The sequence below is a fragment of the Oncorhynchus mykiss genome, chromosome 17 (assembly GCF_057628025.1).
Source record: "Oncorhynchus mykiss isolate SJ-2025 chromosome 17, ASM5762802v1, whole genome shotgun sequence".
Taxonomy (NCBI): Eukaryota; Metazoa; Chordata; class Actinopteri; order Salmoniformes; family Salmonidae; genus Oncorhynchus; species Oncorhynchus mykiss.
The window spans coordinates 43616799-43633976 of NC_143038.1; the positions used below are offsets into that span (position 1 = coordinate 43616799).

The 17178-nt window shown below is 43.4% G+C and overlaps 1 protein-coding gene across 16 annotated transcripts; it reads left to right on the forward strand.

Annotated features, from left to right (window-relative positions):
- The first annotated feature begins 840 nt into the window (after positions 1–840).
- LOC110494255 (protein polybromo-1) lies at positions 841–16916 on the forward strand. Of its 16 annotated transcripts, none has more exons than XM_036950349.2 (30): positions 841–1139; positions 1743–1894; positions 2139–2236; positions 2343–2490; positions 2661–2810; positions 2993–3109; positions 3200–3268; positions 3364–3462; positions 3547–3632; positions 3739–3824; positions 3983–4199; positions 5899–6040; positions 9902–10002; positions 10192–10471; positions 10685–10787; positions 10914–11553; positions 11706–11917; positions 12110–12295; positions 12469–12626; positions 12743–12994; positions 13101–13246; positions 13355–13512; positions 13674–13857; positions 14062–14311; positions 14541–14742; positions 14867–14938; positions 15390–15548; positions 15879–15916; positions 16048–16243; positions 16518–16916. In XM_036950349.2, the coding sequence occupies exons 2-30, from the start codon at positions 1754–1756 to the stop codon at positions 16679–16681; spliced, it is 4854 nt and encodes a 1617-aa protein (XP_036806244.2). In that variant the 5' UTR covers positions 841–1139; positions 1743–1753; the 3' UTR covers positions 16682–16916. The 16 variants fall into 16 exon arrangements, with proteins under 16 accessions (XP_036806244.2, XP_090061796.1, XP_090061798.1 ...); XM_090205670.1 differs by having other exon boundaries at positions 14062–14263; XM_090205672.1 differs by having other exon boundaries at positions 3745–3824; positions 14062–14263.
- The last annotated feature ends 262 nt before the right edge of the window (positions 16917–17178 follow it).

The following is a 17178-nucleotide window of genomic DNA, read 5'->3' on the forward strand; positions in this document are numbered from 1 at the left end:
GGGCCTAAAACATAGTTTCCTCTCATGCATTTTCCAGTAAGTGACTTTGGACCATACAAATACAACAAAAAGTCTGATTAAGTCTGCTTGTGCACACTAGTTTCCATTCCCATTAGATTGCACTGATGAAAGAAAAACTTTTATTTTCTTTCTAGAACATTTTTCATTTATGCAATATGTAATTGTGGCTGTTGTATTGTATACTGGCAACAATAAGCAACAGCTAGCAACAATTAAAAAGTGACTTTTGGAATTCACTGTCAAAATAAAAGCCCAAAAACCTCTTGATTTGAGTGTCCCTGTTTTGAGCACATGGGATGTGTCTCAGAGTTGGAGTGCTAATCTAATTAGGACTGTATCAGGTTCCCTTGTCAATGTAATTTTATCCACTGTGGTCTATAAGGGTTAAAATAGTCAAAGTAAAAGCTAGGCAGATTCTGGTCCCAGTACCCTGCCCTGAACCTTAGTCACTGTTGGAGCCGGCCACCACACTGTACTTTACCTTGCACCTTAGAGACTATTGCCCTACGTACATGGACATAGTCATTGAACACTGGTCACTTTAATAATGTTTACATACTGTTTCACCCACTTTATATGTATATACTGTATTCAAGTCATGGCTCATCCTATATACCTTATTTTAGAAAATTATTCTGGATAATGTATTTTTTTAAATGTATTTCTAAGTATTACTGTTGTTGCTAGAAACACAAGCATTTCGCTGCAACTACAATAACATTGGTAAATGTGTGTACGCAACCAATAAACTTTGATTTGGTCTAAAATTACTACAATAGTCCAAATAAAAGCTAGGCAGATTGTTGTCTTTGGCAGCCCAATTCTGATATTTTTTCCCCCACTAATTGGTAATTTGACCAATCACATCAGGTCGTTTCATATCAGATATTGTTCAGATCTAATTGTGCAAAATATCAACGTTTGTCTTACACTGTAAACGCAGCCTACAATGATTAGAATATATCAAATCATTAAAGTAAAATTCGAGTCAGATTTTATTTTGAAGTTTATAACGGAAGTGATCGGCTGTGTCTTCACTGCTGCTAGGTCCACACCAATTTTTTCTCTCAAATTTGTCAGCTTTCGTGAATGGTTTGCATTCTCTTCTACAGATTAAGGTTTGTACGAGACTAAAGGTAATATCTTGCAGTTTTGAACGATGACTATTCACCGATCAGTATGGTTAAGTATTTAGTTACTTATTCACAGCATTGTCTTTGTGTGTCTGGAGATGATGGGTAGCGTTAGCTAGCTAACGTTAGCTAGCTTGCCGTAATTGATGCTGAGGAGGCCAGCCAGGTAACGTTACTGTTAGCCAGCTAGCAAGCAAGATTTACCATTGTTGTCTGTAAAGTCATTATTGCCACAACGGCTCTGTCATCTCGCAGCAAAAGAGAAACAAGAATGTTTTCATCTGTCAGTAGTGTTAATGGTGACACAGCAAATTTGGAATAAAATGACCACATTAGGCTACAGCTGCTTTATCCCAGACATCTGTCAAATCAGCACCCAACTGCTCTCCACATCTGACAGTGAAGAGTCGTCGAATGAGGACCAGTAAACACTGATCAGGGCCTTTATTATATTCTAGGTAATGGCGTTGAAGCAGGGTTAGCGCCCTTTTGATCATAATGTTAATACAATATTACTACAATATTTGTCACATTTTAGGTAAATTGACATAAAATGCTGTAGTTATTTTTCCTTTTTCTTCTTTCCAGGTATTAGACTCATGGGCTCAAAAAGGAGAAGGGCTACGTCCCCCTCTAGTAGTGTCAGTGGGGGGGACTTTGACGATGGACAGCCTTCATCCTCAGCATCTTCGGTAGGTCGGAAAAGGAGAAGAACCTCAAATATTCCCACTGTTGATCCAGTAAGTTCAGTTAACAGCTTTTTTTTGTGTGGAAACGTTGCATTCAGATTCAAATATATTGTGTGTACTTAACTTCTCTGGTAATGCCTTTCGGGTTTAATGTCTTCCCCCAAAAATTAATGATTGAATTTTGTGAACTCTAAATCCACAGTCACAAGTCAAACTCATGTGTAGTTTTTGAGTGTTCATAAACATTGTTCTTTCCTGTATTGTTTTGTATTCATCCACTATGTCTTGCCTCCAGATTGCAGTATGCCATGAATTGTACAACACAATCAGAGATTATAAGGATGACCAGGGAAGAATGTTATGTGAGCTGTTCATAAGAGCACCAAAGAGACGGTAAAGAGGATGGTTAACATAGAATGGGTAAAAAAAAAAAAGTTTCAATTTCTACGAACATAAGCCTCATTAAATGAACTTATCTATTGTGTTTTCTGTGTTGAAGGAATCAATCGGATTACTATGACGTTGTGACTCAGCCTATTGACATGATGAAGATCCAGCAGAAGCTGAAGATGGAGGAGTACGATGATGTGGAGCAGATAACGGCTGACTTTCAGCTCTTATTCAACAATGCAAAGGCATACTACAAGGTAATGTATCTCTCCCTGTAATAACAAACACATTTACTGGATTCTTTAGGTGAGACAAATCATGTTTACAAGGCATGTTTTGTATGAAGGAGTTTTCAGAATAAATGCCCTGTCTCGGGCCTAAATCCTGGAATTAACCATATGAAAGGGAATGTGTTGCATGTCTGTAGTCGGATTCTCCAGAGTACAGAGCAGCCTGTAAGCTGTGGGACCTCTACCTGCGCACTAAGAATGAGTTTGTTCAGCGGGGGGATTATGATGACGATGATGAGGACGGGGACGATGCACAAAATAATCCTGGAGGGTCAAATGAGGATGAGGTAACACCAGTACTTCCGATGTAGCATGACAATTATTTTATTACACGATGACTAACCTGTCACACATGTAGTACATGTAAACCCTCAAAACATAGCACAACATGGCAAATAAATGGAAGATATCTGCTCACTCTGTTGAACTGTAAGTGTTTCTTATGACTGTGTTTTACTTTGAATGACAGAATGCACCCAATTGCCTGAAGGAGGTCCTTGAGCAGCTGCTGGATGCTGTGGTGACATTCTCCGAGCCCTCAGGGCATCTCGTCAGTGATCTATTCCAGAAACTGCCCTCTAAAGTGGTAATAGAACAATTATCTTTGAAACTGGCCTTTGCATATTTTTGTGATTTAATATTTACATATTATACAGTTTGATTTATTTCCCCTCAGCAATACCCAGACTATTATGCCATAATAAAGGACCCAATAGATCTGAAAATCATTGCCCAGAAGATACAGGTATGCCACCCAACCATCTGACTGAATGTACTGTAAGGGGTTAAAGTAACACTACGGTGTGCGTACAGTATATCACTGGTCTATTCATTTTTTAGATGAGCCACTACAGAAGTGTTGGTGCCATGGCAAAAGACATAGATCTTCTGGCTAAGAATGCTAAAATGTACAATGAGCCTGGGTCACAAGTTTTTAAGGTATGCTGTCCTCACATTCAGAATTGAGTCAGAATTCTATGTCAGTTTTGTTTGTTATAACTCTCTCATTCTTATTCATTTAAGGATGCCAACACCATCAAAAAGGTCTTTGCACAGAGAAAGACAGAAATTGAGCATGCTGAGCCAATCAAGTCCAGTATTCGTATCAGGCAAGTAACACCATAGACATGGTAGAAAGTAGACTACGAGTCAAACAAACAACATGCAACACTTAGAAGCATTTTTCCATGAATTAAACAGCTGTGTGTGTGTCAGGAACAGAAGGTCAGCCCAGGGAGACCGGCTCTCAGCTATTACCATGGCTCTTCAGTATGATAGTGATGACGATGGCATTCTGGCTGGTACGTCTCACTGGTCTTCACTACACTAATTTAGCTGTTTTGGAGGAACATATAAGAACAGAGGGGACATTGCAGTGCAAAGTAAACTGGCGTATGAGGGTTTGTCAGAATACTTCGGACTCCATCTGTCTGAATCAGTTGTCTCTCTCATTGCCCAGGGTCTGTCCACTATGACGAGGGGGAGTCAGAGGCAGAGAGCATGCACCACAGCATGGACATGAGTAACCCCATCTTCCAGCTGTACGAGGCTGTGCGTGGCGGCAGGAACAGCCAGGGCCAACTCATCTCCGAGCCCTTCCTCCAGCTGCCCTCCAGGAAAGACTACCCAGACTACTTCCAGCAGATCAGCCAGCCCATCTCCCTGCACCAGATTAGGTAGGCCAGCCATTGGAAGGACCTCTGCTAAATAAATGGCAGATTGTGCTGTTCCACAAAATAGGTTATTTGAAACAAATTCATGCAAGTGTGATTTACGTAATCTGGCCTTCAAGATGTACACTACCGGTCAAAAGTTGTAGAACACCTTCTCATTCAAGGGTTTTTCTTTATTTTTTACTATTTTCTACATTGTATAATAATAGTGAAGACATCAAACCTATGAAATAACATATATGGAATCATGTAGTAACCAAATAAGTGATTTGAGATTCTTTAAAGTTGCCACCCTTTGCCTTGATGACAGCTTTGCACACTCATGGCATTCTCTCAACCAGCTTCACCTGGAATGCTTTTCCAACAGTCTTGAAGGAGTTCCCACATTCCCGCACTTGTTGGCTGCTTTTTCTTCACTCTGTGGTGAACTCATTCCAAACCATCTCAATTTGGTTGAGGTCGGGGGATTGTGGAGGTCAGGTCATCTGATGCAGCACTCCATCACTCTCCTTGGTAAAATAGTCCTTACACAGCCTGAAGGTGTGTTGGGTCATTGACAACAAATGATAGTCCCACCAAGCCCAAACCAGATGGGATGGCGTATCGCTGCAGAATGCTGTGTTAGTCATGCTGGTTAAGTGTGCCTTGAATTCTAAATAAATCACATACACTGTCAAATGCAAAGCACCCCCACACCATAACACCTCCTCCATGCTTTACGGTGGGAAATACACATGCGGAGATCATAAGGACACGGCGGTTGGAACCAAAAATCTCAAATTTGGACTCCAGACCAAAGGACACATTCCCACCGGTCTAATGTCAATTGCTTGTGTTTCTTGGCCCAATCAAGTCTCTTCTTCTTATTGGTGTCCTTTATTAGTGGTTTCTTTGACCTTGTAGAAAGTTGACCATGAAGGCCTAATTCACGCAGTCTCCTCTGAACAGTTGATGTTGAGATGTGTCTGTTACTTGAACTCTGTGACGCATTTATTTGGGCTGCAATTTCTGAGGCTGGTAACTCTAATGAACTTGTCCTCTGCAGCAGAGGTAACTCTGGGTCTTTCATTCCTGTGGCGGTCCTCATGAGAGCCAGTTTCATTATAGCGGTTGATGATTTTTGCGACTTCACTTGACTGACATTCATGTCTTAAAGTAATGATGGACTGTCATTTCTCTTTGCTTATTTGAGCTGTTCGTGCCATAATATGGACTTCGTCTTTTACCAAATAGGGTTCAAACGCATTTAAAAGGAAAGAAATTCCACAAGTTAACTTTTAACAAGGCACACCTGTTAATTGAAATGCATTCCAGGTTACTACCTCAAGAAGCTGGTTGACAGAATGCCAAGAGTGTGCAAAGCTGTCATCAAGGGAAAGGGTGGCTATTTTAAGAATCTCAAATATAAAAAATAAATGTTGATTTGTTTAACACTTTTTTTGGTTACTACATGATTCCATATGTGTTATTTCATAGTTTTGATGTCTTCACTATCATTCTAAAATGTAGAAAATAGTAAAAATAAAGAAAAACCCTTGAATGAGTAGGTGTTCTAAAATGTCTTGAACATTTTATTCAGGCTTCATAATTTTCTCAAATCAGTTGCTCTATGTTTTGTGTGGCATGACATGGCATGAGCTGTACAGTGTATTTCTACTCTATCCTTTTCCAAATGTGAGAGCCCTTAATTCTCCACACACAGGAACAAGATGAAGAACAACGAGTATGAGAGTGTTGATCAGCTAGACGCCGACCTCACTCTGATGTTTGAGAACGCCAAGCGCTACAATGTGCCTCATTCCTCTATCTATAAGCGTGTGTTGAAACTCCAGCACATTCAGCAGGTCAGTGGGTGTATGAGCTGCCAATGCTGAAACTCAAGTTCAAACCCAAGCTCTGCTGTAGTTGTGTATCAGCATCTGTGTGGTTTTTAGTGGGCTGTAAAGTATCCTATGGCGATTATTGGGTGTAACATTGCTGGAGTATTAACTAACAATGAGATGGTACTGCTGCTTAGGCAATCTGGTCTCTCAGGCCTCTCTATAGAGGTCCCAGACATTGAAAATCGTGTTTTTCATCAAATTGGATGATATTTGAATGGAACCAGTTCAAAGTAGTATGAAAACTGACTGTAGCTGGTACATTGATCATAAAGTTACTGGTCCCCTCCCTATGTGCCAAACACTTGGATTCAGGAGGCAGGCATTACCAAGGATTTACTTCAGGCTTTATGCAACGTCATATAAAAGTAGCGTCTTATCGTCTTAACTCATTTAAATATGTACCGCCTTAAAACCGGCATCACATGTGCGCCTACGCAGAACATACAACCAAAGATACTGGTAACTTTTAATCTGTGGTGTGACTGTTAGCTAGCAATCTACTTACCAGCATGCCGTCAAAAGCACACTGTGTTGTGACTGGATTCCATAGTGTAAAATTAAACTTACACTATTTTTATGAAGACATCTGACAGCAATGGCTGCTTTTCATTTCGGATGGACAGGCTGCACCGAAAATGATGATCATGTCACGCGTGTGCAGTGCACATTTAGTGTGAAGTTACTTTATCAGTTGGGGAGAACATTTGATGGGTCTTGCCAGGAAGCTAATCCTGAAGACGGATTCTGTACCATCATTGACAGTGGATCTTGCAAGCGCTGACCATGATGTGAGTATTGGAGTTTGATAAGTCTGACACGGTAGCCAACATTTAGGGGGGGATCGCGGGTCTAACGTTAGATCATTCGGCTGTGGCTGCTTTGACTTGTGAATTATATATTTTCCATAACACACCTAATAGTCACTATATGGTTTTGGTTTTTCCATCCCTAAGCGTCCAACATTGAGTCTTAGAACTGCCAGCGCACAGCTGGCACGAAGGAAGGTTGTCCACTAAGGAGTTACGGTGTGTATAGTATTTGTAATTTACCCCTGAAAATCACATTTTGCCATTCCATTGTGTGGGTTGTTGTCTTACTGGCTAATTCCCTCTCCATTTGTCTTTCCACTATCATCAAGCTGTCATGATAGACATTTTAGAAAATTCAACATCCACTCCCTCTGCACAGCTTCCCAGGCAACCACTGCATCAGGAATGCTGTAATACAAAACCAGCTTTCCCAAGGCAAAGAAGGGGGGTATGCTGTGAAGCCTGTGAAGACAGACCCAACATACTGTAAGTCATATTTATTCATTTAAAATCAATTGAGCATTTCAGGCATAGAAAAGTTTCAAAAAAGGTGCACGACCAAATATTGCATATATCAAATTCAGTACTTCAAAAACACATTGTAGAATGAGTAGATCACTTCATCAATGAATTTATAGCATTATAAATCAGAACAGTAAATAAAAGGTTGTTTAACTTCACTACCCATTTAACAAACATTTCTTTTTTCAAAAACAATACAGGCTACGTAGACAGGCTCCTGGGTCTCCTCTTCAACGAGGTCATCCTTGAACCAGCGCTGTATGTGGGGAAACTGTGAGCTGTCCATCCCAGGACCCCTGTCTGCCCATTGTGAGAGGCCTGACAAGGAGGCCATGGTTGAATTTGTCTCCCGCTTCAATCTTGTGGGTGACTTAAGCCTGCTTAATTGAAGCGTGGTACATGGGTCCCCGTCCTCTCACGCTTCCTATGAATCTCTGTAGTTGGTTGTATTTCCTAAAGCCTAAGTAATTCACTTGTACATATGTTTTTTTCAAGCATTCGGTTGGGAGTGTTACAAATTGCACGAATCACTGGGTCCTACACACTGTAGGGCGGCCGGGTGACTAAATTAGGCTTATGGCTCTAATACTTTATGTTATGTCAAATGATGTCTCACCATTATTTCTCGCCTTTATTTCTCATGAGTGTTCATGTTGATCAATATTTAGGCAATGCTGGCCTATTGTAAATAAATAAATGTCTGATCAATGCGTACAATTCTGAACATATTGTCATTTATAATGCTAATGCAGAGGCACCAATAAATTGTCCAGTACACTTATTGTATGCTGTTTTCATGTAATTACTAATTATTGTGAAGAAGCGTATCAGTGAACTTTATTCTGTAATTATTTACAAAACAATAGAAATGCAATTGTGTATTGCTGCTGTTTGTCGGATATCCAACAGTCCATGATCAGCTCTGTTGACCATGAGAGCATTTTGCAGAGAAAATGGGTTGAGGCATCCCACTGGGCACCGACGTCAATTCAACGAATATTCCACGTTGGTTCAATGTCATGTCATTGAAATGACATGGAAACAACGTTGATTCAACCCAGTGGGATACTAATTAGGCTCGGGATGACATGTTTATCTTGTCATCAATGACATGGCCCATTATTTACCTTGTTACCTGTCAATGACCACAAGGTTGTTTCAAAGAACTGTCAGTCAAGGCGAGCTCATGAATATAAGCTCCTCGCCCACTCAGCCTGTTCTTTCAGGCTTCCTGATAGTTGAGAAAAGGTACAATTTCTTTAAATCTGAGCTTTTTAATAGTGTAAAAATATTATGGGTTATGTTTTGGTCATTCAAAGGCTATTTTTACTTGGGAGATAGGATGACTGTACGGGACCTTTAAACATGGATTAGGTCTGACTCACTGTCTCTGTACGGGACCTTTAAACATGGATTAGGTCTGACTCACTGTCTCTGTCTGTACGGGACCTTTAAACATGGATTAGGTCTGACTCACTGTCTCTGTCTGTACGGGACCTTTAAACATGGATTAGGTCTGACTCACTGTCTCTGTCTGTACGGGACCTTTAAACATGGATTAGGTCTGACTCACTGTCTCTGTCTGTACGGGACCTTTAAACATGGATTAGGTCTGACTCACTGTCTCTGTCTGTACGGAACCTTTAAACATGGATTAGGTCTGACTCACTGTCTCTGTCTGTACGGGACCTTTAAACATGGATTAGGTCTGACTCACTGTCTCTGTCTGTACGGGACCTTTAAACATGAATTAGGTCTGACTCACTGTCTCTGTCTGTACGGGACCTTTAAACATGGATTAGGTCTGACTCACTGTCTCTGTCTGTACGGGACCTTTAAACATGGATTAGGTCTGACTCACTGTCTCTGTCTGTACGGGACCTTTAAACATGGATTAGGTCTGACTCACTGTCTCTGTCTGTACGGGACCTTTAAACATGGATTAGGTCTGACTCACTGTCTGTCTGTACGGGACCTTTAAACATGGATTAGGTCTGACTCACTGTCTCTGTCTGTACGGGACCTTTAAACATGGATTAGGTCTGACTCACTGTCTCTGTCTGTACGGGACCTTTAAACATGGATTAGGTCTGACTCACTGTCTCTGTCTGTACGGGACCTTTAAACATGGATTAGGTCTGACTCACTGTCTCTGTCTGTACGGGACCTTTAAACATTGATTAGGTCTGACTCACACCTGTGTTACTATGCAATAGTGTCTTGGGCAGTGTTCTCTATGTACTGTACTTGGTTGCAATCATTTATTTGGTGGATAGTTGCATGTTGTACTTATCAAAAGATAGAAAATGAAATAGTGGACCTGCCAAACCATGATGGCTTTTATGTCTGTGAGTGCACTACTTTTGTGTAAGTGGAGATATGTTAGAGAGAGATGGGGAGAGTTAGAGGTGGTAGTTTATATTCATGAACGTGTGGGAGGAAGAGCAGCTGGTTGATATTGTGTGTGTGTGTGTGTGTGTGGTTTTCCTAGCTAAAGAGAACAGAGCTATTGAGGAGGGAGGACGACAGCATGGATGGGGACAGCATGCTCTCTTCTACCATGTCTGATACTGGCAGCACTAAGAGGAAGAGGTACGCACTACTTATTTAACCTCAGCAGAGGTAATAGTAAATGCCAGGCTCCTTCTGCAAAAAAAAAGTCCCTGTACTTTTGGTTTATAAAATGATTGTTTTGGCCACAATATCATTGCATTGTTTTTTATTGATCCTTCAAGGCAATGTTTCCTTCTTTTAACTAACCCACATCCCTGTGACCACCAGCCATAAGAAAAACACCAAGAAGAACCGGATGAAGGCCCTGTACTCCGCAGTGACGGAGGCCCGGGAGATGGGCACAGGCCGGAGGCTCTGTGAGCTCTTCATGGTCAAGCCTTCCAAGAAGGACTACCCGGACTACTACAAGATCATCCTGGAGCCCGTGGACCTGAGGATCATCGACCACAACATCCGCTCTGAGAAGTACATGACTGAGGACGCTCTGCTGGAGGACATGAAGCTCATGTTCCGCAACGCACGCCACTACAATGAGGAGGGCTCACAGGTGATGGGCCAACAGGGGTCAGACTCAGGGCAACGAAATGTGCTTACTAGATTATTTAGCAGTAACGTACTAGTGTCTTACCTTTAATCATGAATCATGATTTCTAAGATAGAAACTACATTTCCATAATGTCACCAGTATGCAGTGTAGCAACTATGTATTTGGCTCTAAATGCCCCTCAATTTTGCCACTGAACACTTGGCGTTGTTCCAGGTCTATAACGATGCCAACGTCCTGGAGAAAGTCATAAAAGACAAACGGAGGGATCTTGGTCCAACGCCTGACGATGATGACATGTCACCAAAGTTGAAAATAAGTACGTTGATGACATTTTGGCTTAAATAATTCAGATACAGTACATGGATGTCATTTTAGTCTAGTCATTTCGCATTATCACTTCATCCCCAAAATAATAATACACACACCCCCTCTGTAATTCCAGGGAAGAGTGGCATCACGCCTAAGAAGTCCAAGTACCTGACCCCCCTGCAGCAGAAGCTGAACGAGCTGTATGAGGCGGTGAAGAACTTCACAGACAAGCGTGGCCGCCGCCTCAGCACCATCTTCCTGCGGCTTCCATCGCGCGCCGAACTGCCCAACTACTACATCGCCATCAAGAAGCCCGTGGACATGGAAAAGGTCAGGAGCCACATGCTGGCCAACAAGTACCAGGATGTAGACGCACTGGTGGAGGACCTGGTGCTGATGTTCAACAACGCCTGCACCTACAATGAGCCAGAGTCTCTGATCTACCGCGACGCTCTTGTGCTGCACCGTGTTCTGCTGGAGACTCGCCGGGACCTGGAGGGAGGCGAGGACGCCCATGTGCCCGACGTGGCCCGCCTCATCCAGGAGCTCATCCGCAGCCTCTTCGTCTCCGTGCTTGGTCACCAGGATGACGAGGGGCGTTGCTACAGCGACTCGCTGGCTGAGATCCCCGCTACTGACCCCGGCAGCCCCGACAGACCGCCGCTCAACTTTGAGATCATCAGAGCTAACGTGGACCGGGGACGCTACAAGAGACTGGACGTGTTCCAGGATCACATGTTTGAGGTGCTGGAAAAGGCCAGGCGCATGCACAGGTGGGGCACAATTAGGAAACAGTGTTTGCCATTTTCTCTTTTATTTTCTCTCTGCAATATTTGGGTAATATCAACCATAGAGATCATTTCTGTGCATTTAACAGTTAGAACATCCAATGAGATATTTGAAGTATATGTGATTGTCACTCCAGGACGGACTCTGAGATCTTTGAGGATGCGGTGGAGCTGCAGCAGTTCTTCATCCGGATCCGAGATGAGCTGTGTAAGAATGGAGAGATCCTGCTCACCCCCGCCCTCAGCTACACCTCCAAACACCTGCACAGTGACGTGGAGAAGGAGAAGAAGGAGAAGCTGCCCAAGGAGATAGAGGAGGACAAGCTCAAGAGGGAGGAGGAGAAAAAAGGTAAGCTCTCACTGACACTCTGACCCTAGCAACTTGTAGCAAGGCAGATAGATATACCTATTCCACCAATCAAGCAGTGTCCAACAACAGTTACCCAGTGGCATCAGTTATAGGGCTTTAGTCATCATTATGCCCCTATGAAATAGTATTTATTGACTGACTGATTAACTGAGTTGAGTTGTGAATCCACAGAAGCTGAGAAGAGTGAGGACCCTGCTGGAGGGGCGTGGCAGTCTGGTCTCCAGCGTACCTACAGCCAGGACTGCAGCTTCAAAGACAGCATGTACCACGTGGGAGACTATGTGTACGTGGAGCCTGCTGAGCCCAACCTGCAGCCGCATATCGTCTGCATTGAGCGACTGTGGCAGGATGATGCAGGTTGGTGGCTTTGCACAACCACTACTGAAAAGCATTAGTAGTGATTCTGTATTCTATTTACATTTTGTTGTGGAAATGGCCCGACTTGTCACATTCAATCATTCCTTTTGCTGTATCAATTGTGCTGTCCTTTTGTAAAAGTATTGCTCTGTGTACTTCCCTCCCCATTCCAGGTGAGAAGTGGCTGTATGGCTGCTGGTTCTACAGGCCGAATGAAACCTTCCATCTCGCTACACGCAAGTTCCTGGAGAAGGAGGTCTTCAAGAGCGACTACTTCAACAAGATTCCTGTCAGCAAGATACTGGGCAAATGTGTTGTCATGTTTGTTAAGGTACTAAGCTCTTTTCTATTTCCATTTTCATGTTCCAGCTCTTTCTAATATGGTTGAAGCATAAAACGTTTCAAGTGAATCATTGGCCTTGGCTTTTTTTTTGTAACTGATCCCAGGACTACTTTAAGCTTCACCCAGAGGGCTTCAGAGCAGACGATGTGTATGTCTGTGAGTCTCGCTACTCAGCCAAGACCAAGTCCTTCAAGAAGATCAAGATGTGGACCATGCCCCTGAGCTCCGTTAGGTTTGTCCCTCGGGGCGTCCCGTTGCCTGTAGTCCGGGTTGCATCCATGTTTGCCCCTAAACAAGAAGAAGAGAAGCCTGCAGAGATACAAGAAGAGGGCAAAGCCTTGGACACTATGGATAAGGTGAGTGGTTAGAAAATATTGGGCAATTGGAATGAGATTAAATTGGATTAATATGTGATCCAACAGAGTGCAAACAAAGACAACCATACTGCGTGTGTATGTGTAGGAGAGGGAGGATGTAATCCTGGACATGACCAATGGGGAGCCAGGCTGCCAATACTATGAGCAGCTCTGCTACAATGACACCTGGCTGAAAGTGGGAGACTGCATCTATATTCGCTCACATGGACTAGTGCGCCACCGAGTAGGCAGGTAGGGTAAATACAACTCTACAGACACAATTTCCAAAATGGGATGTTGCTTGATATATAGTGATTATTTATTTAGTTGAATAAAGTGGGTTTTATTTTTATCTGCCAGGATTGAGAAGATGTGGATGCGGGACGGAGCGGCCTACTTCTTTGGGCCTATTTTCATCCACCCAGAGGAGACAGAACACGAGCCCACCAGGATGTTCTACAAGAAGGAAGTGTTCCTTAGCAACCTGGAGGAGTCTTGCCCCATGACCTGTATCATAGGTATTCTCTCTGCCCTGATAACAGACCCTATTATTGGGTTGATGATATGCCATGTTATTTTCAAATGTTGAGAAGAGAAACAAGTTTTAAGTGCATGGGTTGATTGTATTTCACCGGGCATGTGCCATGCTTATATCCCTCTCTGTTGACTTGTTCCACAGGGAAGTGTGCGGTGTCCTCCTTCAAGGAGTACCTTTCGTGCCGGCCCACGGAAGTGCCTGAGGAGGACGTTCTGCTTTGTGAGAGTCGCTACATCGAGAGTGACAAACAGATGAAGAAGTTCAAGGGTCTGAAGCGCTTCTCCCTCTCTGGGAAGGTGGTGGAGGACGAGATCTATTACTTCAGGTGAGTGGCTTGACTTTTTACGTGCCTCAAGATACTGTCGCATAATCAGCAATAGTTAGAAACCATTCCACAACGTAGTAAAGCAGAATTGAGTGACCCTGAAAGGGGGAGTTCGGAGTCAGTCAAAAACACTCCTTTTAGTTAAGGTAGAACAGAACTCAACACCCAGGTGTAACTGCAGTCTATTCCACGTGTCCCGTACAGGAAGCTGATCGTGCCCCAGAAGGAGCCATCCCCTCTGCTGGACAGGAAGATCGCAGTGCTGGAGGCCAAGTTTGCCGACATGACAGATGAGGAGTTGGAGGACCTGGGGGAGGATGATGGGGAGCTGGGAGACACCTCCATACCCCAGCTCCAGAGCCCCATGGCAGGCAGCGACATGGACATGCCTTACACCCCTCCACAGGTCAGAGCAGCAACATACACTGGGCAAATGTGTGGTCATGTTGTGAAGGTAAAGCTCTTTTACATTTGTCTCAAAAGTTATTGGTAAGATCGTCACACCCTGATAAAGACGTGTCAACTGAATTGCATGCATCCTGATTGAAACAAAACATGTCTCAAATGATTTGCATGTTCAAGGTGAGATTCAAGAAAAAGGCCTCTTAGCCATCCAGTTGGAGGTGTGTATAGCAATGACAGTAGAGAGATGACATGACACACTCTCCCTTACTTGACTGCAGTCCACTCCCAAGTCCATGAAGGGGATGTCCAAGAAGGAGGGCTCCAAGAGGAAGATCAACATGAGTGGCTACATCCTGTTCAGCAGTGAGATGCGAGCGGTCATCAAGGCCCAACACCCAGACTTCTCTTTCGGGGAACTCAGCCGTCTGGTGGGCACCGAGTGGAGGAACCTGGAGTCTCCCAAGAAAGCTGAGTATGAGGGTAAAAGATCTTACATATGTACTTAGACTGTGGTAGTTTGTTCAATGCCCCTTGCAGTAGTATCTCTGCAAATTCCCTTGCAAAAAGTTGTATTAGTATGTGTGTGTGTTTGTTGTGTTTGCAGAGCGAGCAGCTAAAGTTGCCGAGCAGCAGGAGCGGGAGAGGGCTGCCCAGCAGCTGGCTTTCCCTAGAGCAGGTACCCCAGTAGGGCTCTGATGAGGGTGGTTCCTCCCCCGACCCCAATGGTGTTGCTTTATCCCAGCATGACATGTGTCAGGTATCCCATAACAGAGGGGCATGCACCCCCCTGGGGACACTTGGAGCTGCAATAATGTACCTTTTTAATTTCTTCATTACTAATCTTTATTCTAGTACTGTACTTTCCCCTCTTTTCAATGATATACTGCTTCAACATTTATTTAGAAGCTTACCAGTTTCACTGCATCATTCTACCATCAGTCTGATTCAAGTAGTGCTTGTGATTTGTGAATGAATTACATGTGTATGAATGTCTGATTATGGATGATCAAATATCCTAAATCTAGATGAATGTTTAGTCATTTAGCTAGTGCATGATCTCTGCTAGCTAGTTGCAGTTGCATGTCGCACTGATGCATGCATCTGTTGCTATACCCTCCTCCCCAAAGGCATGATGGGTTCATATATGCCACACATGATGCTGCAGGACCTAGTTGACGGCATGTTTAGTATGACTGGCATGCCACCACATCACATGAGGTTGCCTCTCTTGCCCCATCATCACCTAATGCCAGGCATCCCTGGGTTCCCTGGCATGCCATACCCGGGTAAGAGCACTTTCACAGCCACCCTACCTGCCACGCCACTGCAGATGCTTCCTGTATGCCACTCTAACTCACTGAAGGGGCTACCTGTAACATAGGCTGAGGTCCTGTAGTGATACTCAGTCATTGAGTGATTCATCAACAGGGTCATGTATTCCCTGAAGTACCCTTACCTTGAATGCAGATTGTTGCTGAGAGGCTGTAATGGCCCAAATTTGTATTTTTCTTAAAAGAGCAGTAGTAAAGTCAGTAGTACACAACACAATCCAAGATGGCCAGCTGCTGACAGCTGTGGTCTGGAGCACTCTGTGATTGTTGATGCCTTCCTTACAGGTGTCAACACAGGTGCCCCTGGAGCCTATGGAACCCAGGTAATCTACACTTCTATACAATTGTATTTAAGAAAAGCACATAGACTGTAAATGTTTATTTTATTAGTCACATCATTACTCACATCTGTATTTGTGTATGAGAAGTAAAGAGGCCCTTGATGCTTTTTTAGATTGGTCTTGGGCAGCAGGCCCCGCCACCCTATCCAGGACAGGGCCAGCCTGCCCTCCAGCAGCCCTCAACACCCATATTTGTAGCCCCGCCACCCAAGCCCCAGCGCCTGCTCCATTCGGAGGCGTACCTGAAGTACATTGAGGGACTCAATGCAGAGTCCTCCACCATCAGCAAGTGGGACCAAACTCTCTCAGGTGAGTTCTCCTCACTGAAAGAAAGTGATTCACACCACAACAAATCTACAAATCACTTATATAATATGTCAGAGATTGATTTATCAGTAAATTGCCTTATTGAATAACAGAAATGTATATACAGACAGTATTGTAATTTATCGATTCACCTGCATGGTGTATCGTGAATGCATGTATAATTTCCCTTGATACATTTTTGCATTAAGATCAGAGCAGAAGTATGTGAGTGTGATGACCTTGTGTATGTCTTCTGTATGTGGACATGTTTGAGCAGCTCGAAAGAAAGATGTGCGGCTGACCAAAGAGCAGGAGAGCCGGCTGCCGTCCCATTGGCTGAAGAGCAAGGGCGCCCATTCCACCATGGCGGACGCACTGTGGCGTCTGCGAGACTTGATGCTGCGTGACACAATGAACATCCGCCAGACGTACAACCTGTAGAATGTCTGAGCCACTGCTCCTTACACTGTCAGACAGGAAAGCGGGTTTAGGCTCATTTAAAAAAGTGTTAATGTTGTTGTCATGTTAAAGTTGTCATTCGTTTGTAGAATGGTTAAATGAGCTTGCTTACTCTGTTCAAGCTGTTTTGTATTGACATCTTAATTGTTCTAACAAGTGCATTATTATTGTATTAAATGTTTCTCTGTGATGGATAAAAGTTTTCATAAAAAATGAAGAATAGACTTGTTCTTGACGGCTAATTTAGTATCTGTAATGCAATATGGAGCATTCTAGTGGGCAGCCATGTCCTGACTCAAAGGCACCAGACAAGAAAAGAGGAACCAACAGACACTTTGATTCTTCTCTTTAAGTTGTTCTATTGGTCTTCCATGACATGAATACGAGGTTATAACTAGGTGAACACACTTCATCAATCAATAACAGTGATAAATGAATCAATAACATAGCATAGCATCTGTTCTGAACACTTGCCAACG